The following is a 27,504-nucleotide window of genomic DNA, read 5'->3' as shown; positions in this document are numbered from 1 at the left end:
GTCCTACCTGGCTCAGCAGGAATCTTTCTCGTCCTTTGAGGTGTCCAATTTCCTCTGCCCATGTTCTGCAGGGCTCTGTGAGAATTTTTCCACTTCAAGATGTATTCTTGATGCTTTGGTGGAGAGAGATGAACTCCACGTCTTCTGAATGCTCTGCCATCTTGAACCCTTCTATCTCGGTTTTAGGCTTAATCTAGCCAAGTGTATGCCAATTTTATGCAAATTGTAAACTATATTCCCCAAGAGTAGTAAGTAGAATAACTTATTATTTGATATCTTTCAGCTGTGTCTTCTCACGACACCCAGGGTTCGAGGTCCCAAAAGCCAGGATTAGAAGATTTACTCCCAACAGCGAAGCTAGGAATACATGAAAGATTTCACCTTGCAAATTTACATTTAACCAAAGACTGGGAATGTATGAGGGCATATAAAGAGCCCAGTGCATGTTATGATGGACACAACCAAGTTGGCTCAGTTTCCCATAAAGTAAACATTACTGCCAAAAGAAATCAAGGATGTGAATCAAATAAGGAAAAACCAATTTCAGATGACCAGTTTCAGCCATCAGCATCTGTAGATAAGTGTATATTTGTCAGCAAAGGTCTACATCATCTCTTGAAACATACATGTTCTCTGAAAGGAAATGTGGAAAATCGGGAAAGTCATCTCATCTCTACTGCAAATACTCATTCAAACCTATACTCTGAGCATAGGTGTCTATTAAATATACATTCAAACATATCTGGAAACCAGAAACTTAAACATGAGGGGGAAAGTTCCCAATACAACCAATTTGAGGGATCCTTTAACAAGGGTTTCTTGTTCTTCAACCAACAACTCTTTTCTCCTTATTCCAAAATCTGGAATGTTGATAATAATGGGAGAGACCTTATTCAACCATCATTGTTCAATACATATGGAGGTATAATTAGTGTGGAACAACTTTCCAAGTGTAACAAAATGAGTAATTCCTTAAGCAGGAGCTCTACCCCCAATAATTACAAGAGTATACATGATGGAATGAGAAGCTCTTCATGCAATGAAACTGGCCATAATGTTGACCAAGACTCATATCTTGTGAAACAACAGGGACATCAGTTTTCAGACAATTCTAAACATCATAAGTGTAGGAATATGTTTTGTCAAAGCTCAAAACTTACTATTAATACTTATAAGAGTATGGATATTGGAGAGAAGGCTTATAATTGCTATTATTATGGTAAAGTTGTTAACCAGTCTTCAAAACTTATTCAACAGCAGATAATTCAGAGTAAGCGGAAACATTGCAAGTGTCATACATGTGGAAAAGTCTTTAGTAACTCACCCAATCGAAGTAGACATAGGAAAGTTCATACAGGAAGGAAACAATTCAAATGTACAGCATGTGGCCAAACCTTTAATCAGAGTTCATATTTAACTGAACATCTGGGAATGCATGCTGGGGAGAGACCTTATAAATGTACAGCATGTGGCAAGGCTTTTAAGCGGAGTTCAGATTTAACTGAACATCAGCGAGTCCATACTGGGGAGAGACCTTATAAATGTGCGTCATGTGGGAAGGCTTTTAAGCAAAGTTCAGCTTTAACTGAACATCAGCGAATCCATACTGGGGAGAGACCTTATAAATGTACAGCATGTGGCAAGACTTTTAAGCGGAGCTCAACTTTAACTCAACATCATCGAATCCATACTGGGGAGAGACTTTATAAATGTACAGCATGCGGCAAGGCTTTTAAGCGGAGTTCAACTTTAACTGAACATCACCGAATCCATACTAGGGAGAGACCTTATAAATGTACAGACTGTGGCAAAGCCTTTATCAATTATTTATTTCTTACTCGACATAAACGAATCCATTCTGGGGAGAGACCTTATAAATGTCCAGAATGTGACAAAGCCTTTATCTATTATTCACTTCTTACTCTACATCAACGAATCCATACTGGGGAGAGACCTTATAAATGTACAGCATGTGGCAAAGCCTTTATCCGTTATTATTTTCTTACTCGACATCAGCGAATACATACTGGGGAGAGACCTTATGAATGTACAGCATGTGGCAAGGCTTTTAAGCAGAGTTCAGATTTAACTCAACATCAGCGAATCCATACTGGAGAAAGACCTTATAAATGCACAGAATGTGGCAAAGCCTTTATCCGTTCTTATGTTCTTACTCGACATCTGCGAATCCATACTGGGGAGAGACCTTATAAATGTACAGCATGTGGCAAGGCTTTTAAGGAGATTTCAACTTTAACTCAACATCAGCGAATCCATACTGGGGAGAGGCCCTATAAATGTACAGCATGTGACAAGGCTTTTAAGAAAAGTTCAGATTTAACTCAACATCAGCGAATCCACACTAGGGAGAGACCTTCTAAATGTACAGACTGTGGCAAAGCCTTTATCAATTATTCACTTCTTACTCAACATCACCGAATCCATACTGGGGAGAGACCTTATAAATGTACAGCATGTGGCAAGGCCTTTTCCCAGAGTTCAGGTCTTTCTCGACATCAGAGAGTTCATGCTGCAGAGAAATGTTAGAAATGTAAGGAATGCTAGTTTTCAGCTTGAAAAAGGAAAAACTTCCTAGCATGATGTGAGAAAAAAGCTGCTGACAATACAGGAGTGATAGCCACCCACCGGAGCCAGACGTGTTCGTACCCCTGACTGCACATGGCCCTGCAGATGGAATGTGTCCTCAGAGGTACCAGCCAGACTCAAAGGAACAGGCCAAGAGCAGACTTGAGTTGTCTGCAGAATGGTTAAAACCGACTCTCCCAGGGGATTTTGTCATCTTTTCAAGTATCATCAATAGTTAACTCTGGGAAGCCTTATTTTCCCGCTTTCGAGAATGCTGGGTATAATGAAACCGGTGAAAAATTGAGTTTTGGTTTAAAGTAAGTGCTCTTTCCAGGTGAAAACTACTTTTTTGGGTTTGTTTTAAAGGTAAGAAGAGGAAGGGGAAATGTTGCTCTTTTAGTTTAATCATTACATTCGGTCTATGATGACATTTGATTATTAGACACAGCAGTGCCACTAATACATTTCTTGAGTTGTCAGAAATTGTCAACATCATTACTTTATGGCAAAGATAACTGTCTGAAGATAAATGGCTCATATTTTGGTGCAGTGTTTGATGTTCAAAACAAAATGTTACAACAGTAAACAAACATGAACTCAAAAAAAATAAAAAAGAAAAAAAAAAAGAAATGTAAGGAATGTGGCAAAGGATTTCCTCACAGCCACCACCTCACTCACAATCAGAGAATTCATACTGCAGAGAAAGCCTAGAAATGAATCAGTGACAAAAACTTTGGTCCTAAATATACAATTTTGAAAAAACGAGTGTCTTCTTCGGAAAGATACCTGAATGAAATAAAAAAATGTAGAGTACTGTTTAATCAAACATCAAAAGTAACTTAATACCAGAGAATTCATACTAGAAAGCATGTCATTAGTACCCCTTTTGTTGAATTACTCTAAGAAGAAACACTGTAGCAAGTATTCCATAAGTAAAACACATACAAAATTGATATGTTAGTATGGATCACAAGATGAAGGGGTGGATATTTGCAGAGGTATAATTATTATTAATGTATCTTTGCTTATGTTAACGTTATTTGAGATTTTTAAGGAACCAAAACGAATGTAATTCAACTCTCAAATTACTACATGCTGTGATTTGTTTCTACTGTATATACGAACTTATGTTTTTGATGGTTGTTGCCCAGTGGTAAGAGAACCCCTTCTGTATTAAGTGAGAATCATTTACATTTATTCTCCACTGTATAAGATTTAGAACACAGTCGTGTTATATACACACTGAACCTCTGAATGGAGGTATTTGTCACTGATGTCAAACACCTCTGTGGTCACCATGATGTAAGTGTTCAGGGAATAATTCAAAGTAAGACAAAATTTGCTCTAAGTTTTCAATAATTATGTCACTTGCTCTTTAAGCATAAAAGAAGGATAGTTCATGAAAATCGAAGGTATTTTTATAACAGCAACATAGTGAAATCATGCTTATTATCTGGCAAGCTTGAAGTAAGGACACCTTCTCTTCTATCTGATGTAAGTATAGAAAACTCTTTCTGGAAAAGTCATATTAATATAATGAATGTCCATCCATGTTTACTAAATTAGCCTCCATTTTGTAAACCATATAAATCACATTCTCAGATAATTTCATCAGAGAAACAGGAAAGTTTTTAGAAGCTTGTAATGTGTATTTTGATCAAGGAACAAACAAGAATTGTAAAAGGTTTTATTCCATCTGTGTAAAATTAATGTACCTTAATTAATAAAAGTGAATGGTTTTTCAGTGTTAGAATTGATGTGGAATGAATGAAGGGTTAACGCACCACCAGCATTAACCTCTCCCAACTATTTAAGGTTGCAGGAAAGGTAACGTCATGATAGACTATTTGAAGCACAGGGGATGGCATCTGTAGAAATTAGTTCGTTACTGCCATTAAACCTCTCATAACTTCATATATTTCCCACCATTTCTACGTTGTATCTCCTCTCTGATTTTTATCTACATGGACATCGTGGTGGTTCTAATAAGAAGGATCATATAGAGTACTGTTGAGGGCTCCCCTGAACTGCTCCATGCTGTTGCTGCCTCAGCGTCTGTCTGGGGAGCAGGCAGCCTGCAGGTCCTTGAACTCACACCAGCCAGTCCTGTGAGCACCTGCACTAGATGACCCCTTCCTTGGGACCAGCAGTCTTGCTGAACCCCAGGGTCTACTGCACAGGCCCCCCTTCAGTGTTACCCTCTGAGCTCACCAAAATCATGCTCGTCTTTGTTTGAATGGACCCATCCACATCTGTGGGGCCCACAGCACTTCACCCAGGGTCAGGTCCGAGCCCCAAGTACTGGAATTTTCTCTGCCTGGTTCTAGGCTTGACCTTCCTCAGGGGACCTCAAGACTTGCTGTGAGTTCTCTGAGGACCTAGAGTCATAAACTCACGTGCTGCAATTGTCCTTTGTTCTTTTAGCTAAAACTTTTCAGGGGCTCATTTAAGCAAATGTAAGTTTAACAAAGTCACAAAAAGAATAATCAACAGCCATGATGGGAAAATTCTGAACCAAGATTTATGAAATCTTTCCCTCTATCATTCTTAGCACATGTGTCTTGTAAGGTTAAAGGAACTGTTTTCTTTTGGCTTTGTCATACTTTGAATGCAATATATAAATATCTGAAGATATATACATAATATGATTTATATAACACGTTGATTACAAGATATAAATATCTGAAGGCATACATGTTAGAAAACCAAGAAGGAATATGTGAGTGTATGTATTTTTACACATTTAACTTAAAGAATTTAGAAATGCTAGATGAAACTGGTCATTTCAGAATTGCAGATGATTTACTACAAACTATAAAACTTGTCAATTTGTCGATTAATCTGTTTTGTCTACTTTTCATGGAATTCATTTCCTTCAATGCCAGGAGGTTATGTTTTTTAAGAACTTCCACACGGTCCTCCTTCATGACTGCATCAGTTTACATTCCCTCCAGCCATGTAGGAAGTTCCCTGATCTCCAAGCCCCTTCAGCGTTTATGATATTATTAGTGGGCTTTTTGCTCATTGTTCTGACTGGCATGCGGTGATACATCCCTGTAGCTTTGCTCTGCATTCCTTATTGTTCAGCGCTGGTGAGCATCTTTCTTTGCCTCCTGCCCATGGAAAGAGCAAGCTGCCCGCCCGGCCTCAGCAGCTGTGGGCACAGGCTCAATCTCCCCACAGCACGTGGAGGATTCCTGGGCCAGGGGTGCGGCCCTTGTCCCCGCAGGGTCAGACGGGTTCTCCACCACCGGTGACCAGTCTGTTTAGCTTTTTTCCTTTTGAGACATATATGTATATATTTATTTATTGGAACATAATTGCTTTACAATGTTCTGCTAGTCTGTGTTGTATGACGTCATCAATCAGCCGTGAGTATACATAAATCTTCTCCCTCTTGGCCCTCCCTCCCGTGGTCTCACTTTCACCCCTCTCCTCAGCACAGAGCACCAAGCTGAGCTCCTGTGGTAAACAGCAGCTTCCCACCAGCTTCCTATTTTCACCATCAGTTCAGTTGCTCACTCGTGTCTGACTGACCCCATGGAGTGCTGCTCGCCATGTCTCCTGTCCATCACCAACTCCTGGAGCTTGCTCAAACTCACGTCCATTGAGTCAGTGATGCCATCCAACCACCTCATCCTCTGTTGTCCCCTTTTCCTCCCCCTTTCAGTCTTTCCCAGTGTCAGGGTCTCTTCAAATCAGTCAGTTCTTCACATCAGATGGCCAAAGTATTGAATTTTCAGCTTCAACATCAGTCCTTCCAATGCATATCAGGATTGATATCCTTTAGGATGGACTGGTTGGATCTCCTTTTAGTCCATCGGACTCTCAAGAGTGTTCTCCAAAGTTTTACCCATGGTGGTGTATATATGTCAATGGTCTTTCAATTGGTCCCCCTGTTCTGCTGTGTCCACGTCTGATCTCTATATTTGTGCAAATATTGTCTTAACAGATATGTATGGAATTTAAAATATGGTATTGATGAACTTATTTACTAAGCAGGAATATAGGCGCAGAGGTAGTTCTTAAACTTTTGCATGCTAAGCTTTCAAGGCATAAAATACATTGACAATCATTCCATGCATTTTACTGTTCTAGCCATGTGTTCTGGGAAACAAACTGATTCAGAAGGATAATGCAGATAGTGGAGTGCAGTTTATTACACCGGCGGGGCCAAGGCAGAGTCTCCTCTTAGCCAAGGACCCTGAACAGTTTTTGTGAAAACTTTATATACCCTAGTGAACTTGCTCAAACCCACCTCCCCAAATTCCTTGAAACGAGTTTGGACAAAGTAAAAGAGAGATACAATCAAAGTTAACCCATGATTCATGTGTCACAGGACTAAATAAACAGTGGATATTTATCAACAGGCCTGCGGTCATATCCAGATAAACAGAATGGAATTTACCACTTTGTTCTGTTACAGAGATAATTAGCATATTCTTTTAGGCAACAGAGTCTAAGTACAAGACTTGAGGCACTTTTATGGGGGGCGGGGTGGGATCTGATTTTCCATTGGTATGCCATTTCTACAGTCACTGGAGCGCAAAGTTCAGAGTCCACTGGGAGGGTGACCATGCATGTAGGCTAATGCTCACAGCCTGGCCAAAGACGGAGGCCAGCTCTGTCTGTTTCCTCCTTCATTACTAAGTGAAAGAAGACCATTTGAGAATGCTACAAAAAGTAGGATTTCTACAATATGACTTTTGGTGTCGGTAAATGTTCATATGTGTGCTCAGTTGTGTCTGAGTATTTGTGATCCCAGGGGCTGTAGCCTGCCAGGCTCACCTCTGTCCAAAGATTTCCCAGGAAAGGATACTGGAGTGGGTTGCCATCTCTTCCTCCAGGGGATCTTCCTGATCCAAGGATTGAACCCACATCACTTGGATGTCCTGCATCGGCAGGCAGATTCCTTACCACTCAGTCACCTGGGAATCTAGTAAGAAATATAGAAGAGATTAAAAAGGGCATGATTACCATGGATTTCAAAGGAGGGACTATGAACACCTAAGTCTAGAGAACTTTCTGGAACATGAAATAATTTGTGTTAAACTGTCATGATGGACACATGTTATTAAACATTTATCTAGAGGTATGGACTGCACATTCCTAAAAGAGGAACACTGGGGGTAAACTAGAGACTTTATCTATTTACTGCCCATGTAGATTCATCAGTGGTAATGTTATAGCCATGCTTTCCCGGAAACAAACTCACTCAGAAGGACAATGCAGATAGTGGAGTTCAGTTTATTACACCAGCTGGCCCAAGGCAGAGTCTCCTCTTAGCCAAGGCCCTGACGAGCATTTGTGAAAATCTTTTATACCCCATGTGAACGTGTCCAAACCCACCACCCCAACCTCTTGATGCTTACAAAGGAAAGGTAAATACAATCACTATAACCCCGTCATTCACGTGTTGTGTGTTCGAACAGTTAAAAATCCATAAGCCCGCGGTTACATTCCAACCAGTTAATAACCGATAAGCCTGTGTCTACATTCTGATAGATAGTGTTCAGAGGCAAGGGTGATTAGTGTCTGTTTTCTCTTAGGTGATGAGTAACCTGGATATGATCTTCAAGGTTCCCCTGTCTGGAGGGTGTCTTATCCTTCCATTGTCGTTCCCACAGGCACTAAGCAGAGAGTTCAGAGACCACTGGAGCGGTGGCCGAGCATGATCAGCACAGACAGGCTTGAGATGGAGTCCAGGCCCTATGGATTCCTTCTTCACTAACAAATGCTCACTCTGGTGGGGAAAGCTAAGTAGGGTGATTTTCCCCATGTGGGAACAAGAGGTATATGGGAAATGTCTATACTTTATTCTCAATTCTGCTGTGAAACTAAATCTTCTACAAAGTTGGTACTGGTGAATGCAGATTGAATATTTTTTAGAATACATAATATGAGAAAGATGAATATACCTCTATCTTTAATTTTTCCTTGCTCATTGTACTTTAAAGATGTGGGAAAATAGAACTCTCTGAATGGAGCAGACAACGAACTGTTGCAGTTGATTCATAAAACCTCGAAAAACACACAGGAAGTAGAGCAACAACATTCTCAGGTGTTAATTCATGTGTGATGTAACTTATGATAACACCCATCATTACCTCCTTGGTTGGTCATCAGAGAGAATTTAGGGCACCGTTTTCAGAGGCATTTGGCTCCGCCCATACGCACTGTGAACCTAGCGTGTCCTGCTCAGTTGAGTTCAGTTCAGTGGCTCAGTCGCCCTGGACTGCAGCACGCCAGGCCTCCTGCTGCCCCAGGTTTCTTTTTCAAGAAAGCGGGGATGGAAATGTCTCCAGGCTCCTGGTCTCTGAAGTTGGAGGTGTCACGCCTGCAGAGAGGTGGTCACAAAGCAAATCATTTTGTGAAAAGCTGTGTCCCCAGGCTGCAGAGGGGGGTGAAAAAAACTAAGGACAGGGGAGATCTTTGGGAAGAATTCTGCAAGTAAAGCCTGGCAGGAAACCAAGACCCCCAGGTGATTCCCACCACTCACTCACCTCTTCCCTCCCAGCCCCCAAGGGTACAGGCAGGCTGTGGACCACCACACCCATCCTAGAGAGAGCCTCTCCCCAGGGAATCAGGTTGACCTTCTTTGTTTCTAGAAGTTCCCTCCCTAAACCTTCCCTGCCTGAGGTCTCAGGTGTGAGGTTTCTCCTCAGGGCTCTGAATGCGGGTCTTCCTCTTGCATTTTTTTCACAAACCTCATAGGCTGGGTCAGGTAGCCCAGAAGCAGGGTCCATTGTCTCTCGTGAACTGTTCTCTGTAACTCGAAAAGTAAGGAGAAGAACTAGCTCGGACAATCTGCAAATAGTGTAGAGCACCAGGATGTGATTAGCATTATCAGGTTAGTCTTGATTCCCTACTAAAGACTGGGAACACAGAAAGTCGAAAAGCAGCTCAGAAAAGGGTGGGCGAAACAGGAAAACTTTTTCCTCTCTTTCACTGCAGCAGTACCAGGTTAAACAGCTGCATGGATGCCATTGAAGGTATTTTCTCAAGATGCAGATGTGAGTTTGCGACGTAACATCCCCAAAGAAGACGCAGAGCAGGAGGAAGAAGAGGAGGAAATGGCAGCTTCTCAGGTACATGTCCTGTCCCGGGCCTGGGGCTGTGTCTGCTTTTCTTCCTGAAATGCCTGGACTGAGAACCTGCAAACCTTTAGTTCTCTGCTTCTAACTTTTCTGCCTGGGTGTTTGTTATCAACTTCTTTATTTTTTCCTTTTCTTCTTCTCATAGTGAAGCCTGGCTCTTTAGACCACTTCTCCCTTGTGTCCCAGAATCTTGTCTCCCTTGTCTGTAACCTGGCTTTCTACGGAGCATGATGAATTCTCAGCATGAATTAGCGACTTTCAACTGGTGAATATATTGCCTTTGTGAGAGAGAAACATGGAGAGGCACTGGTATCCGAGATTCCCACTGGGATGTGGTTCGGTGTTGGGATCTTAGGGAACGAGGGGAAATGCCATGATGAGTTTCCATGGGGATGCAATTTCAGCTCTTTAGGAGTTAGAAAATGCCCTTATATATTGAATAAACTCAGTGATCCAGAATTTTTCAGAAAATGCTCAGAAGTAAAAAGAAAACTAGGGGATACTGTCCTCTGTAATGCTAAGACTTAGTAGTTAAACACATTGTTTGGTAGTTAGAATAGGGAAAAAGAGTCCAAAATGGCGGTGGCTAAAAGACCTGGAAGGGAAAGCCCGCGAAAATAAAACAAAAGAAGGTCGGAGGACTGGAGTGAGATAATCAGGTAAAACAAACAACGCGCCTGCCTAGGCCCGATTTGCATAAGACAGACCCAGGGGCAGAGAAACAGATAAAAACAGGAGCCAAACTCCTTTTTCTTCTTTCTCTCTCTCCCCCACGCGTTGGGGCGATATTTTCTTCGTGTCTTTGGATCGACCTGTCCTCACAACTCGAAGATGAATTTTCTGGGTATTATCTAAATAAATAGAGCTGTAACACTGATTTATTTAAGAGCTATAACATGATCTGTCCTCCGAGAGCCTTGACCCGCCAAGGGGCTTTAATGTCCGTCACTGGAAATTTTCGTTGTGACGAGACAAAGAACCGAGGAACATACACTCGCATGACAACATTGTTAGGATACAAAACAGAAGAAGTTTATATGAAATGAATTTTGCATAAACTGATATTTTTTATGTTAGGTTCAAGTTATAATTTCCTTGTTTTTTCCGAAATGCCCAGGTTCTGATAGTGCATCTTCCGTGTGATCCATTTACAACATGACAGATGATGTCCACTGGCTCTGGTGATTTCTCTGAGATTATCAGGCTATAAAGTTCACTTTTTTCCCCCTCTGTCTTTAGACAAAGCTGTGGAAAAATGGAATGAGGAAAATGTGAAAACCCTCACACTTAATGGAGAAACTCCACCTCTTCTTGGTTTCTCTTTGCTTTGGAAAATGAACACTCACTGTGTTGATGATAGATACTGGGTTTTGGGAGTGGGAGTTTTCATCACTCAAGCCCAAGTGTGATGTTTCCAGTACACTCCACGCTCATATCACAGAGAAAGTCTGACTCACATTTTTGCATTTTTTAATCAAAATATTTGCAACAATTCTATTGGTGCTAGTCTGTTTTCACCTGTGTTTAATATCTAAGATACAGCTCAACAAAATGATCCAGTTTTTCAAGACATTAAAATTTCAGAACCAAGAACCTTAATTTATCTCATACCATTGTATATATTTGCACCTTTGTGTATTTAAAATATACAAAGAATATCATCCACAAGTAGATGTATATATTTTAACCCATTAAAAATAATCTCGATTTTATTGACATGAATATGAATGACTGAACTGAACTGAACATGAACTGACTTTATTGACATGAATATCGATTTTATTGACATGAATATGAATGAACTCAGCTGAACTGAACTGAACTGAACATGAATCAGTTCAGTTCAGTCGCTCATTCGTGTCTGACTCTTTGTGACCCCATGAACCGCAGCACTCCAGGTCTCCCTGTCCATCACCAACTCCTGGAGTTTACCCAAACTCATGTCCATTGAGTCAGTGATGCCATCTAACCATCTCATCTTCTGTCGTCCCCTTCTCCTCCTGCCTTCAATCTTTCCCAACATCAGGGTCTTTTCAGATGAGTCAGTTTTTCGCATCAGATGGCCAAAATATTGGAGTTTCAGCTTGAACATCAGTCCTTCCAATGAACATCCAAACTGATTTCCTTTAGGATGGACTGATTGCATCTCCTTGCAGGCCAAGGGACTCTCAATAGTCTTCTACAACACCACAGTTCAAAAGCATCAATTCTTCTGTGCTCAGCTTTCTTTATAGTCCAACTCTCTCATCCATACATGACTACTGGAAAATCCATAGCCTTGACTAGACGGACCTGTGTGGACAGAGTAATGTTTCTTCTTTTTAATATGCTGTCTAGGTTGGTCATAACTTTCCTTCCAAGGAATAAGCATCTTTTAATTTCGTGGCTGCGGTCACCATCTGCCGTGATTTTGGAGCCCCCAAAATAAAGTCAGCCACTGTTTCCACTCTTTCCCCATCTATTTACCATGAAGTGATGGGACTGGATGCCGTGATCTTAGTTTTCTGAATGCTAGCTTCTCCTTAATACTCTTTGTAAGTATATAGTCTCATTTTAATATATGTCTGTATGTATCAAAATGTTTATCTTTTTCTTGTTTTGGTATTCTCCCCAGTTATATAAAGTTCTTTTTAAAAAATACACGTATTTATGTTTGGCTGAGTTGTGTCTTGGTTGTACTCTGCAGAATCTTGGAGCCATGTGGGAGACTTTGTTGCAGCAGGCACACTTTAGCTGTGGCGTGTGGGATCTAGTTCTCTACCAAGGGACTGAACCCGGCCCCCTGACTTGGGAGCTAAGACTACCAGGGAAGACCCTAGGAAAACTCCTATACACTTTCTTTAGTGTTGTCTCTGTGTATTTGTGTTTTACCAGTTAAATTTTAGTTCACATAAGCTGAAGAAAATTCAAGATGCCATTTAAAGACGCCATTAATGCAAATATTGTCAAAATATTTGCAAAACGGTGGAACAACAATGTAGTTGATTTTATATTATTTATGTGGTGCATTCAAGACCCTGTAAAACTTTTAGAAAGACATATAGTATATACTAAATAGTTGAAAGGATTATTGCTGCTTGGGTACTATTCTATCAGGCCTGTCAATTTTGTAAAACACTTAAAATGCAAAGTTAAGTATAAATTCTTACCTTAGTGGTCAACCTCTTTGATATTCAGAACCGTCATTCATGTGCCAGAATTTTCAACATTACTAGTTAAAATAAGCTTGTTAAAAATGCGGCACATTGGCCCCACTCCAGAACTCTTAGATCAGAGCATGCTTTTAAAAAATATTTCCTGTTTCCTTGATAGGGGGCTTCCCTGGTGGCTCAGATGGTGAAGAATCTGCCTGCAATGTGGGAGACCGGGGTCCGATCCCTTGGTGGGGAAGATATCCCTGGAGATGGAAATGGCAACTCATTCCAGTATTCCTGCCTGAAAAATCCCATGGACAGAGAAGCCTGGCATGCTACAGTCTATGGGGCCGGAAAGAATCAGACATGACTGAGTGACTAACATGCTTTCCTTGATAGACAGTTTATCCTGTGTCACACGAGTACAACTCTCAAAAATAGATAAGTCAGTGTTGATGCGATTGTTTTATAATTTCTCTTCCAGATCAGAATAGTTTTTATAGTGGTCTGTGGGTCATATCTCATTCTCATTTTCTGGGGTTAGAAATACAGTGGAAAATACGGCAGTATAAAATTTATATTCCTGTGTAACACCAAACATTCTCCTAAATCAGAACCATTTCTCTTGCTGGTTTCATCTTGGTTCACATTAGGAAGTCTTCCCAGGTCCACATGGCTCATGTCCTTTGTATTTCAGGGGCTGCTGACATTCTAGGATGTTACCATAGATTTCACGCAAGAGGAGTGGGAATGCCTGGACCTCAGTCAGCGGGAATTGTACAGGGACGTGATGTTAGAGAACTACGGGAATCTGGCCTGCTTGGTGAGGGTCATTAACTTCCAAAATCCCTCAAAACCCCAAAATTCCAAAAACTTCAGGGTTTTGGTTCATTCATTCTAGAATGTCTCCTGGAATTTTCTGCTTTGTCCAGTAGAGATTAAGATCCCTACTTTCCAGGGGAAACTAACCTTCTTTTTTGATATAACCTGCCTCCTTGTTGTTCAGTCGCTAATTCATGTCCAACTCTTTGCGATCCTGTGGAATGCAGCAAGCCAGGCTTCCCTAGCCTTCTTTAACTCCCAGAGTTTGCTCAAATTCATATCCATTGAGTCAATAATGCTATGCAACCATCTCATCTTCTGCCACTCCCTTCCCCTGCCCTCAGTCTTTCCCAGCATCAGGGTCTTTTCCAATGAATTGGCTCTTCGCATCAGGTGGCCGAAGTATTGGAGCTTCAGCATTAGTCCTTCCAATGAATATTCAGGGTTGATTTCTTTAGGATTGACTGGTGTGATCTCCTTGCTGACCAAGGGACTCGCAAGAGTCTTCTCCAGCACCACAGTTCAAAGGCATCAATTCTTTGGTGCTCAGCCTTCCTTATGTTTCAAATATCACATCCATACATGAGTTTTGTAAAAGCCATAGCATTGACTATACGGACCTTTGTTGGCAAAGTGATGTCTCTGCTTTTTAATATGCTGTCTTTGTCATAACTTTTCTTCCAAAGGGCAAGCATCTTTTAATTTCATGCCTGCAGTCACCATCTTCAATAATTTTGGAGCCCCCGCCCCCCCTCCCAAAATTCAATCTGTCACTGTTTCTACTTTTCCCCTATTAGCCATGACGTGATGAGACTGGATGCCATGATCTTAGTTTTCTGAATGTTCAGTTTTAAGCCAGCTTTTTCACTCTCCTCTTTCACCCCCATCAAGAGCCTTTTAGTTCCTCTTCAATTTCTGCCATTAGAGTGATATCATCTGTCTATCTGAGATCGTTGTTATCTCTCCTGGTAATCTTGATTCCAGGTTGTGATTCATCTAGCCCAGCATTTTGCGTGATGTACTCTGCATAGAAATTAAGTAAGCAGGGTGGCAATGTACAGTCTTGATGTACTCCTTTCCCAATCTGCAACCAGTCAACTGTTCCATGTATGATTCTATCTGTTGCTTCTTGACCTGTGTATCCTTCATTCTAGGTTGGTGGTAATTCTGTAAGTTCTGTGGTATCAAATAGTGCCACTCTCCTCTTAAAACCGGAATTCCACTACCTGCTTTTGCCTTAGTAGTACTTGAGCATAATATCAGAATCTGATTTTGATGCATTTGTCTTTTAAAGATGCTTCCAATAAACTATTTGGTGAAATTCTTTTTCTTAATGCTATTTTAACTTTCTACCTTGACTTTTCTCTCACCTGAACACATATTGGATTGGAAATTGATGAATATCTCAGAAAACACATATTCCTTTTTTGGATGAACAGGTCTTGTGGTCTCTAAGCCAGACCTGGTCACGTTTCTGAAGCAAATGAAGGATCCCTGGGATGTAAGGAGAATGGAGACAGCCATACACGCAGGTATGTGTCTATGGATGAAGCAGATAAATCAGGTGAGAGGGATAAGCATTGGGGAGGAAGTCATACTTTGTCGTGTGGTTTGAGAAGATCTGCTTCAGTGGAGATGATTTTGGATTAGCCTAGGTTTACTTCTGTCACTGTCATAGAGGGTCATCTCCTGACCCATTCCTGATTCTTTTTATCATTTGTGTATTTTTCTCCAGTGATTAATTTTCACATTCACAGTTAGAACCAAATACTTATCTTGGCCTGGAACAACCTGCATGACCTGATAACTCGTCCATTTTGGGGAGGTTTTAGAAAATCTGCATATTTCTGAGTAACTATATTAAGCCCTTTAAAAGTGCTGATTCTGTCCCTGGTCAGAAGTGTGTGGGTGGAGCTGTGAAAAAATTGCCAAACTTGTAGGAATACTGGGGACAGATGTTTTTTGTTTTCTACCATATAATTTCCAGTCCACTGGAAACTACACATATGACCTTAGAAATGTCATACTCAAATTCTTTCTTCACTGCATAAGACACCCCACTAAAATGAGAAAATGCAAATCTGAATTTTATGTTAAAGATTCTCTTTTTTTATATGAACTAACTTTAAATGTGTTAAGTGTATTTGTCCCAATTCATTAATGCTAAAATGCTTTAATATATTTATTTAACTCACAGAGTTTTTAAACAAATTATTGACATGGGAGTTTAGAACATTTCCCACAGTGCTTTTTTCTGATTCTTCTTCACTATTGAACTTAGAGATTATATAGAGAAATCTTTAAGAAGCAATTTTTCTGTTCCAATAATGCTATTTTACAATGTTATGTTAGTTTTGCTGTACATTAAGAATAAGTGATACATATACACATTTCCCTTCTTGAGGAGATTTCCTTCCCATCTAGGTCACCACAGAGCATTGAGTAGAGTTCCCTGTGTTCTCACCATAGTTTTCCTGTCTCACTTCTCATTTTGTTTGTTAAGAACACTTACCTTATTGAATCTATCTTGTTTGTTATGAGACATCCCACGACATTATCGTTTATGCCATCTATTTCTGATTAGTTCTAAATCAATATCACTTATGATTTTAGACTCTAGTAGAACATGCTCAGATAACAACGTGAGTGGTAAGTGGGTTAAATAATTATTAGGCATTAGCTTTTGTGAAAATGTTTTGTTTGTACATTTGATTACTTAAAGCAAAAATTAATCATTACACTGCTCAACTGCTCCTCGCTTCGTTGTTCCTGTAGGTTTCTATTTTGACTTCTCCTCTGCACCATACTCCTTTGTCATCTCATCTTGTCCAATGTTCTGTGTTTGTGGTCTCTGTTCTGCAGGCTGCAGATGCTAGTTCCTCTTGCTCTGGTGTCTGCTCCGTGGTGGGTGAGGTGGTCCAGAGACTTGTGCCCTTATGCTCTTGAGAGGGGGTTGATTGTTACTATTGTGACCAGAGCCTGCCCGGATCTTGAGGGCCGCTTCGCCTTTTCTCTGTAGCTGTCACTGTCTGTGGCGGGGTCTGCTTTCTGATTGGTGGAGCAGAGTCCCCAGATCTGAAATGAACTCTGGTCTGATCTGTGGTGCTTCTGATCTAGTGGGACTGGAGCACACCCACTAGGAGGGAAGCCGTTGAGTGTTGCTCCTCTGGGATATTCTCCTCGGAGAGTGCTCTGCGTGTCATCTTTCATGGGCTGTGCCAGCTCTCGTGTGACCCTGTGTTGGCATTGATCTTGGCCCCACCTGAACCATGGGTATGCTGGCACTTGACCTTGGTGTCTCTCAGATGTTGTTTTCACCAGGTCACTGCGGGGAGCGGCTTGAAAGAGCTGACTCTGGGAGCTGCCTTGATTGATTATCAAGAGTCTGTTCGAGGACATAGCTCTCTGTCCCGCCACCCCTCTGAAGTTTACTATCCAAGTTGAATCCTAACAGAACATTAGTAAGCCTTGAATGCACATAAGACGCAGATAGATAGCTCTGCACGACTGCCCTTAAGATAAGTAGGTTGCCTTTCTTAGCCCTTGGCGCCATGAGAGAGCTCTGGTCATTGTTATCTTAAAGATGATGTACATGGGGAAGAATCTTCTTTGGGATGCCTCCTTCTTGGTTTAAGTATAAATGAAGCTTAGAGAAATAAAGAATCATCGTTGACTGCAGCGATCCTCTCGACCCCATCTGTTCTGTGTCTTTTATTTCTTAGCCTAAAGGAACGCGTCTTGCTGCTCGCTGAAATCTGCCGGCTGGTCCGGCAAGTGGCGCCCAAGCGTGTGCCTCGACGAAAGTTCCTCCCGGCCGCTACCCGTTGGAATTTTTGCAACAAGTAAGTAAAAGGATATTTGCTTGAACATTGTGGAGTAGGAACGTTTATTGTCGAGAGTATAAACCATGGGACAAGATCATAGCCGTCAGTTCTTTGTGCATATGTTACAGATAATGTTGAAGGATCAGGGAGTACAAGTTACTAAATCAAAATTGCAGACTTTTCTTAGTTTTGTTGAGGAAGTATGTCCCTGGTTTCCGCAGGAAGGGACTATGAGTTTAGAGATATGGAAAAAGATAGGGAAACAGATTCAAACATATTATACTCTCCACGGACCTAATAAAGTTCCTGTGGAAACACTTTCATTATGGACTTTAATAAGAGACTGCCTTGATTTTTAACATGAGGAAGGGAGTAAATTAAAACACATGCTCCCACCCGAAGATCCAATTTATGCTACTCCCAAAGTTTATGCTACTCCTGAAGGGAAAGGACCCACAACCTTTGAATTAGAATCTGCCAAACCTTTGAAGGAAAATGAGGGAGCGTTGACTCCAGAGAATGAGGAAAGTTTGGAGGAACAGGCAGCTGCTTACCATAAGGATGATCATTGGGAATTACTTGTAACTGACGATTCGAATGTGCAGGCAGCAGCTGCCCCTCCGACAAAGAGTCTGGAGGCACTCATGCAGCAATTCTTAATAACAATAAAGGAAGAAATACAAAGGGAAGGTAGGGATGAAGGTGCTGGTGCAATCCCTACTGCGCCTCCTGCTTACGCACCCTCAATTATTGCTGGATTAGATCCTCCACCTATTTCCAAACCTGAAAATTCGTTAGCTATAGCTCATGAATCACACAGTTTGTCCCCCTTGCAAAAAGCTATGCAACAAGCCCAAAGAGCTGGAGAGGCTGTTCTAGGATTTCCTGCCGCTTTTCCGGTGTTTGAGAATGCTAATCAACGGTATTATGAAGCTTTACCTTTCTTTATTTTTTTATTTTTTTATTTTTCAGTGGGTTTTGTCATACATGAAGCTTTACCTTTCAAACAACTAAAAGAATTAAAAATTGCCTGTGCACAATACGGCCCCACGGCTCCTTTTACCCAGGCTATGATAGAGAATTTAGGAGGTCAAAATCTGCCACCTAGTGATTGGAGACAAATAGCGAGAGGTTGCTTAACAGGAGGGGACTATTTACTGTGGAAATCAGAGTTTATGGAACAATGTGGCCTTATAGCTGAATTAAATCAGCGGCAAGGGATTAATACTACATATGAGATGTTGATAGGGGAAGGGGCTTATCAGAATATGAATGCTCAATTAAATTATTTGCCTGGAGCATATGCTTAAATTTCTAATGCTGCTCGGCAGGCTTGGAAAAAGCTTCCTTGTTCTAGTAATAAGACTGAGGACCTTTCAAAAATTCGTCAGGGGCCTGATGAACCATATCAAGATTTTGTGGTTCATCTTCTTGAAGCAGTAGGTAAGAAAATGGCTGATGAGCAAGCTGGAATGGTGCTTACTAAACAATTAGCCTATGAAAATGCAAATTCTGCCTGTCAGGCTGCGCTTAGACCGTACAGAAAAAAGGGGGGCCTATCAGATTACATTCGTATATGTGCTGATATTGGACCTTCCTATATGCAGGGTATTACCCTGGCTGCAGCTTTACAAGGTAAAAGCATAAAAGAAGTATTATATCAATAACAAATGAAAAATAAACGAGGATTACCTAGCAGAGGAAAATGCTGGCTGTTTTGTTTGTGGCCAGCCTGGACATCGTGCCGCCTTTTGCCCCCAACAAGCCAATTCAGGGAATATTAAAACTCCTAATTTATGCCCTAGATGCAAAAAAGGAAGACATTGGGCAAAAGATTGTAAATCCAAAATTGATGTCCAGGGCAGCCCACTTCCCTCACCGTTGGGAAACTGGGTGAGGAGCCAGCCCCTGGCCCTGAAACAATGTTATGGGGCAATTCAGGGAAATCAGATGGTAGAAGGCGAGTCACAGACTTGTTCAGAGCCACCTCAGGGAGTGCAGGCTTGGACCTCTGTTCCTCCTCCTACACAGTATTGACTCCTGAAATGGGAATGCAAGCTCTGCCCACTGGGGTATGCGGCCCTTCGCCTGATAGAACCGTGGGCCTTTTGCTCGGACGTAGTAGCTCTACCATAAAAGGACTGCTCATAGCTCCTGGAATAATTGATGCTGATTATACAGGAGAAATAAAAATTATGGCCCATTCCCCGCAATGCATTACCACCATAGCTAGTGGGAAGCGTAGAGCTCAATTGATATTGGTCCCTGCGGTGCAGACAGGAAAAGCATCGGCTTCCAGGAGAGGGGAAAGTGCCTTCGGATCCTCTGACGCCTACTGGGTCCAGGCAATAACTAATAATCGTCCTGAGTTAACGTTAAGAATAAATGGAAAGTTGTTTACAGGTATTTTGGACACAGGAGCTGATGTTTCTGTCGTTGCTGAGAGACACTGGCCCTGAGAATGGCCTAAACAGATAGCTACATCAACATTGCAAGGAATTGGTCAAACTAATAACCCTGAACAAAGTACAGAGCTGTTACTTTGGATTGATCATGAGGGTCACGAAGGGGACATTAGACCTTATATCCTCCCAAACCTCCCTGTAAATTTGTGGGGACGAGATGTTATGACTCATATGGGAGTATACCTGTACAGCCCCAGTTGGTTAGCAATCAACTCTTGGATCAGGGACTTCTTCCTACTTCTGGACTTGGGAAATATAACCAGGGAGATGTTACACCCATCCAGCCTAGGAGATTGTCTGATAAAAGTGGACTTGAGTATTTTTAGAAGGGACCTCTGATCCTCCTATAATTCACGCAGATCCTATTACTTGGAAGTCTGAGGAGCCTGTGTGGGTTGATCAGTGGCCCCTTTCCAAAGAGAAAATTGACGCTGCCCAACAACTGGTGCAGGAACAGTTAGAATTGGGACATATTGAACAGTCTAATTCACCTTGGAATTCGCCCATTTTTGTTATTAAGAAAAAATCTGGGAAATGGAGGCTTTTGCAGGATCTACGAAAGGTTAATGAAACTATGGAAGTCATGGGAGCATTACAACCAGGATTACCTTCTCCCATGGCTATTCCGAGGGATGCCCACATAATAATTCTAGATTTAAAAGACTGCTTTTACACTATTCCTTTAGCACCTCAAGATTGCCCTCGATTTGCTTATAGTGTTCCCTCTGTTAACTTTTCCCAACCGATGCATAGGTATCATCGGAAGGTTTTGCCACAGGGTATGGCTAATAGCCGGACCTTGTGCCAAAAATTTGTTGCAGCAGCATTGCAGGAAACTCGGGCGAAATACTCCAATGCTTATATTCTGCATTACATGGATGATATACTGCTAGCGCATATAGATAATGAGTATTTGTTAGCAGCTTATGCCTTCATGGAACCTGCCTTAAAAGCAGTAGGGCTCATAATAGCCAAAGAAAAGGTACAAACTTTTCCTCCTTATTCCTATCTTGGCTTTCGTTTAGAAAGGGAGACATTTGGAGTTCAGCCCATTGCTTTGCGAAGGGATAATCTGAAAACACTTAATGATTTTCAAAAATTGCTCGGGGACATTAATTGGATTAGGCCCTATCTACACCTTGCTACATACAATTGAAGCCACTTTTTGATATCTTAAAGGGAGATAATAATCCTACCTCCACACGCAGCCTCACAGAAGCTGAAGAGCGAGCTCTTCAGAAAGTGGAAACTACCTTATCACAGCAGCACTCCAGTTACTGTGATTATGAAAGGCCTTGGGAACTTTATATCCTTGCCTCAGAACATTCACCTACCGGTGTGCTGTTTCAAGATAACCCTCTAAGGTGGATTTACCTACCAGTTTCTCCCCTACGGGTGTTAAGTCCTTATCACGTTCTTGTAGCCAAAGTAATAGCAAAAGGCAGACAGGAATCTGTGACCTATTTGGGAAGAGATCCCCACTTTATCTGTATTCCGTTTTCAACTGAACAGCAACTATGGCTTTCTCAATTTTCTGATGATTGGGCAATTGCGCTTGCACAGTATGCAGGGGAGATTAAACAACATTATCCTGCTAATAAATTGTTACAATTTGCACAGCTGCATCAGTTTATTTTTCCAAAAGTCGTGCAGCAATGCCCTTTGGAAAGGGGGACAACTGTCTTTACTGATGGATCTTCTAATGGCATAGCCAGCTTAGTAATCGAGAATGAATCTTATTATTGTCAAACCTCATATTCATCAGCTCAAGAAGTAGAGCTTTCTGCAGTACTCCAGGCTCTGCAACGTGTTCCTCAAAGTTTTAATTTATACTCTGACAGTCATTATGTTGTCAAAGCTCTCTCAGTCATTGAAACAGTACCCCTCATTGGAGCTGCAAAGGCCTCTATTCAAACCTTGTTTTTGAAAATTCAGAATCTCATTCGAGCCCAAATTCATCCTTGCTTTTTTGGGCACATACGCGCTCACACTGCCCTTCCTGGACCTTTAACGGCCGGGAATGCTCTGGCGGATGAAGTCACCCGTATGGTATGTTATTCTTCCCTAACCCCTATCTCTGCGGCACAGGCCTCTCATGCAATACACCATCAGAATAGCAATTCATTACGGCTGCAATTTGGAATTTCCCGAGAGGCCGCTCATCACATTGTAAAAACTTGTCCTACCTGCCCGCAGTTTTTTGTACTTCCCACTTATGGAGTCAATCCTTGGGGTTTACTCCCCAACGATTTGTGGCAAATGGATGTTACTCACATCCCTGATTTTGGTAAATTAAAATATGTGCACGTTACTGTCGATACCTTTTCTGGTTTTATCATGGCCACACTTCAATCTGGAGAGGCTAGTAAGCATTGTATTCAGCATTGCTTACGGAGCTTTTCTGCTATGGGCCTACCTAAATGCATCAAAACACACAATGGCCCCGGGTATATTGGTCGCAATTTTCAAGCCTTTTGTGCCCAATTACAAATTGTTCATAAGACTGGTATTCCATATAATCCACAAGGCCAAGGTATTGTCGAACGAGCACATCAAACCCTTCAGCATCAATTGAAAAAATTAAAACGGGGGAATTTATATACTATTACTCCTAACAATCTCCTCAGCCATGCCTTATTCGTTTTGAATTTTCTAAGTCTTGACCGGGATGGCAAATCAGCAGCTCAACGTTTTTGGCACTATGATAATAAAAAGGCTCGGCCATTAGTCAGGTGGAGAGACCTGCTGGAAGGCAGATGGCATGGGCCGGATCCAGTTCTAACATGGGGGAGAGGTCATGTTTGTGTTTTCCCGCAGAATGCCGAAGCGCCGCGCTGGCTCCCGGAAAGGCTGGTACGCACGGCGGAGGAGATCACTGGTGGAGCGAATGAGACAGCTCACAATCCAGGAGACGGTCCCGCTGCCGACAGCTCAGCAGATACAGGCCCTGTTACAGATGGCGTGTGAGAATGCTCCGAACCCTTCCCCCGCCTCTCCTACTAGTATATTAATTTCTTTACTACTCCTTTTAAACCAGATAAGTTCCATGGAAGCCAGTGTCTTCTGGGCATATGTTCCTGATCCCCCTCTTTTGCAGCCTGTTGGATGGGAAATGAGTTCCATTCCTGTGTATGTGAATGACACAATACTTTTGGGGGGGTTTTCTGATAAACATATTTTTCCGCAGAATGCCAGCATTTCTTATACTGGATCCTCTTCACAATTACCAATGTGCTTTTTCCGAAATCATAATATTTCAGGATGTCTTACTGTTACAGATGCACAATACTTCGGTTATGATTATGACCATGACCGCCGTAATTGGATAGTGGATATTCCTAGCATTACGAGATCCACAGGATATGCACGACGAGTCAATGGAACCGGACCCAAAGACATTCCATTTTGTGGCCTGGGGGTAAACGGACGATATATAGCTGTGCCATGGAAACTTTGTAGAGATGAGACTGCTACTGTATATTCTATTACTAATGACACACATTCCCTTTGGGACTGGTCGCCAGACTCCAACAGGAACCCCGGAAGGGAAGGCAGCAGACAACTTGCAGCCAGAGTTTGGAATCTTGGCGGCACCACCGTGTATCAGACTGAGATATGGAAGCTGTTGGCTGCTTTCGGAACAGATGGGACGTTTGCGGACCGGAGGGAAGACCAAAGGAGTGCTATCCTGGAGAGTGTATTGGTGGAATGAGACTTGGAGATATCCTCGGGCCTGTGTACCCTATCCCTTCATGATCCTTGTTGGCTCTGTGACCCTTTCTAAAAATGCTAGCCTATATCATGTTCATTGTTTTAATTGTACCCTGACTAATTGTATAAGAGGTATGGAAAATAATTCTGGGGCTCTGATAGTCAAACAACCGCCCTTCGTCATGCCTGTGAACCTCACTGAACCTTGGTATGAAGAGTCAGGGCTTGAGCTATGGAATAAGGTGCATACAGCCCTTGCTAGGCCACGAAGGGGGATAGGATTAATAATTCTGGGAGTAGTAACGCTTATAACTTTAATTGCTTCTGCTACTACTGCTTCTGTATCCTTAGCTCAATCTGTACATACTGCTAATATTGCAGATGATTTAGCAAAGAACACTTCAAAAGCTTTAGGAATCCAGGAAGATATCGATAGAAAACTTGAAGATAGGCTAAATGCCCTCTATGATACCGTGAGATTTTTGGGAAAAGAAATATTAGGCTTGAAATTGAGGGCTAAAATCAGGTGTCATGCTAATTATCGTTGGATTTGTGTAACTCCAAAAATTTATAATAATACCAAGATCCCTTGGAATAAGATAAAATTACATTTAGAGGGTATTTGGCATAATGAAAACATTTCCTTGGATCTATTACAACTTCATCAGGAAATTCTTGATATAGAAAATGCTCCTCAGGCTAGTATGGATTTGGCAAAAAATGCTGAAGAATTTGTTAACAGTTTGTTTTCCAATTTTCCCTCGGTAACCTCACTTTGGCATCTTTTTTCGGGGGTTGTGGCCGTGCTTCTGGTATTAGCGCTTTTTGTGTGCATTGCTCCTTGTATCATAAAGAAATTTGTCAAAGAGCTGTGGGACATCAAGGCTGTCCTACACAGTAATTACTTACGCCAAAAGAATCAGGCGTGCCATTTTACTAAATAAAAGAGGGGGAGCTGCGGGGAGCGGCTTGAAAGAGCTGACTCTGGGAGCTGCCTTGATTGATTATCAAGGGTCTGTTTGCGGACACAGCTCTCTGTCCTGCCACCCCTCTGGAATTTACTATCCAAGTTAAATCCTAACAGAACATTAGTAAGCCTTGAATGCACATAAGACGCAGATAGATAGCTTTGCACGACTGCCCTTAAGATAAGTAGGTTGCCTTTCTTATCCCTTGGCACCATGAGAGAGCTCTGGTCATTGTTATCTTAAAGATGATGTACATGGGGAAGAATTTTCTTTGGGATGCCTCCTTCTTGGTTTAAGTATAAATGAAGCTTAGAGAAATAAAGAATCATCGTTGACTGCAACGATCCTCTCGACCCCATCTGTTCTGTATCTTTTATTTCTTAGCCTAAAGGAACGCGTCGTGTTGCTCGCTGAAATCTTCCGGCTGGCCTGGCAGGCTTTTGACCTGGACTCATTCCATCCGGAAGAGTATGTATGTTGGCTCTTACAATACAGGGATGACCTGCTGCTGGCTGCCGAGACCGAGGAAAATGCTGGAAACGGACAAAAGCACTGCTCCGGCTGTTGATGGAAGCAGGTCACCCGGTGTCGAAGAAGAAGGCACAGATCTACAAAGAGGAGGTAAGGTATCTGGGGTTTGTTTAAAGAAGGGCTCAAGGTTCCAGACCCTAATTTGGTCCTATATACTGATGGCACTAGGCTGATAAAACAAGGACAATGGCTGTGAGGTGAGCCAAAGCGGAAGGGGCCATCACGACTGAAAAGGGATGGTGGGAATTGCCAAGTGGCAAATTATTGGTACTGGAGGAGCTGGCACACACTCTGGGAAGCCAGACACACCAAGCGACCCACCTGGGCCATGCTGCCTGCTCACAGGTGAATGCTGCCTCTCGGGGATTCAGACAAAATCCTCCGGGGATTCAGCTGAAAGGCACACTGCCCCTTGAACACCTGGGAGTGGATTTCACTGAAATGAAACCTCACCGACACTACCATTATCTGCTGGTCATGGTATGTACGTTCCCGAGATGGGTAAAAGCTTTTCCTACCTGGACTGAAAGAGCATCAGAAGTAGCCCGGTGCCTGCTTAGGGAAATGGTTCCCAGATTTGGATTTCCTACCAGCATTGGATCAGTCAATGGCCCGGCTTTTGTAGCTGATTTAGTACAACAAGTAAACAAAACTTTAAACATCAAATGGAAACTGTATACTGCATATAGGCCCAGAGTTCTGAGATGGTGGAATGAGCCAACCGGACACTTAGAGAGACTCTCCAAGTGGATCAGAGAGACTGACTGCTCCTGGGTGGACTTGCTTCCGATGGCTCTGCTCAGTCTCAGGATGACCCCACAGTCCCAAGGCTATTCTCCATATGAAATTGTGTATGGGAGGCCTCCTCCCATAATAAAACAGGTGCCAACAAATTTGCCTCAGGTAAGGGGGGATAGGATTTCACAGCAGATGGAACTGGGTAAGGTAATAAATCGGGTAACTAAGTTTGTACAAGAAAGGGTGCCGTTCCCCCTTGGGGAAGAGATTCATGAGTTTACACTTGGTGACCAAGTATGGGTCAAAGATTGGAAACATGATTTGCTAGCCCCTTGGTGAAAGGGCCCTTATGTTATTCTAACTAGCCCTGCTGCAGTTAAATTTGCAGGTATTGTCCCTTGATCCATCATACGAGGGTGAAGTCAGCATACCACGCAGACCCAGAAAACGCTGAATGGACCACCCAGAAGGACCCCACCGACCCACAGGAAACCAAGATCATTCTGAGGAGGAAGAAGAAAACGAGGTCCCGGACGAGCCCTCTACAGGATGGAGCTGGGTAAATGACTCCTGCTGCTCAGCCTCACCAATGCAATTCTGAACTTGGGTATGTGGGGCTATGCCCCTGTCAGTAATAGACAGACTCCCCTGGTGGGTATCGTCACTCCGTTATGGGGACTTTAACAACAGAAAGGAACTTTCCTCTCTCACCAACCATAACCTTTCTTTGCCCTCTGGAGTTGGAAGAAGCCATCAATGGGCCAACATAGAGTTACATTTAACATGAACACCAGCCTTACGGAGATAACAAAGGCTTATACCTCATATATGAGAATTAAAGAGGAAAAGGGCTCCCTTACAGGCCTCCCGGTGCCTTGAGCAATACTACCAGGTCTGGGATGAATATTTCTGGGTGACTCCTGAGAAAGGACAGTTGATTGCCCCTGCTACTATTGGAGACAATCCCCTAGACCCAAAAGAATTGTTATTTGTCCCCTGAACAAAGTAAACAAATCTTGAAAGTTACCTATCACTCCAGTCAGTCTGCTCAGTGGCCTGGCTCCGAATGGCCTGGAATCCGCTGGGTAGCCCCCAATGGGACCCAGTGGCTCTGTGGGCTTAACTTATGGCCATGGTTACCAGTTGGCTGGGGCATTGCACATTAGGATTTGCTTTCGCCCATGGTAGAATTAAGCCTAGCCTACACCAGCCTCCAGTAAACCTGCCTCATCTGCATGCAAGAGGAACACGATCCATGTTCCAATGGTATGACTATCTTGCTGCCTTGTTTGTACCCTCTGTAGGGACAACGGATATCATGGTTAAGGTAGAGGCCTTAACTAATTTCACTAAACAGGCCCTCTTAGACAGTACTAAAGCCATTCAAGCTTTGAAAGAAGAACAGATTCAGATGAGGAAGGCAATAATTCAAAATAGGATGGCATTAGACATACTCACAGCAGCCCAAGGAGGGACTTGCACCATAATTAAAGTTGAATGTTGTGTGTATATCCCTGACCTGTCTGGAAATGTATCTACTGCCTTGGAGGATATGCAAAATCAAGTGAAAGCCATGTCTGATGAACTGTTGTTATAGTAATCTTGATCATACTGCTTTGTGGGCCCTG

The 27,504-nt window shown here is 42.3% G+C and overlaps 1 protein-coding gene and 1 pseudogene across 1 annotated transcript in view; one reads left to right on the top strand and one right to left on the bottom strand.

The window, feature by feature from the left end:
- Positions 1–1,179: 1,179 nt before the first annotated feature.
- The window catches only part of LOC136157568 (zinc finger protein 135-like), a 466,540-nt gene continuing 440,215 nt past the window's right edge, over positions 1,180–27,504 (top strand). The window contains exons 1-2 of the mRNA XM_065919413.1: positions 1,180–1,804; positions 2,054–2,551. Of these exons, the coding sequence (XP_065775485.1) occupies positions 1,180–1,804; positions 2,054–2,547 (1,119 nt within the window). The 3' untranslated portion in view covers positions 2,548–2,551. The remainder of the gene's footprint in view (positions 1,805–2,053; positions 2,552–27,504) is intronic.
- The window catches only part of LOC136157556 (zinc finger protein 678-like), a 466,372-nt pseudogene continuing 441,360 nt past the window's right edge, over positions 2,493–27,504 (bottom strand).

Source organism: Muntiacus reevesi, chromosome 2, assembly GCF_963930625.1.
Source record: "Muntiacus reevesi chromosome 2, mMunRee1.1, whole genome shotgun sequence".
Lineage (NCBI taxonomy): Eukaryota > Metazoa > Chordata > Mammalia > Artiodactyla > Cervidae > Muntiacus > Muntiacus reevesi.
Note: the sequence above shows the minus strand (reverse complement) of the source record. Positions and strands in the feature narration are given on the sequence as shown.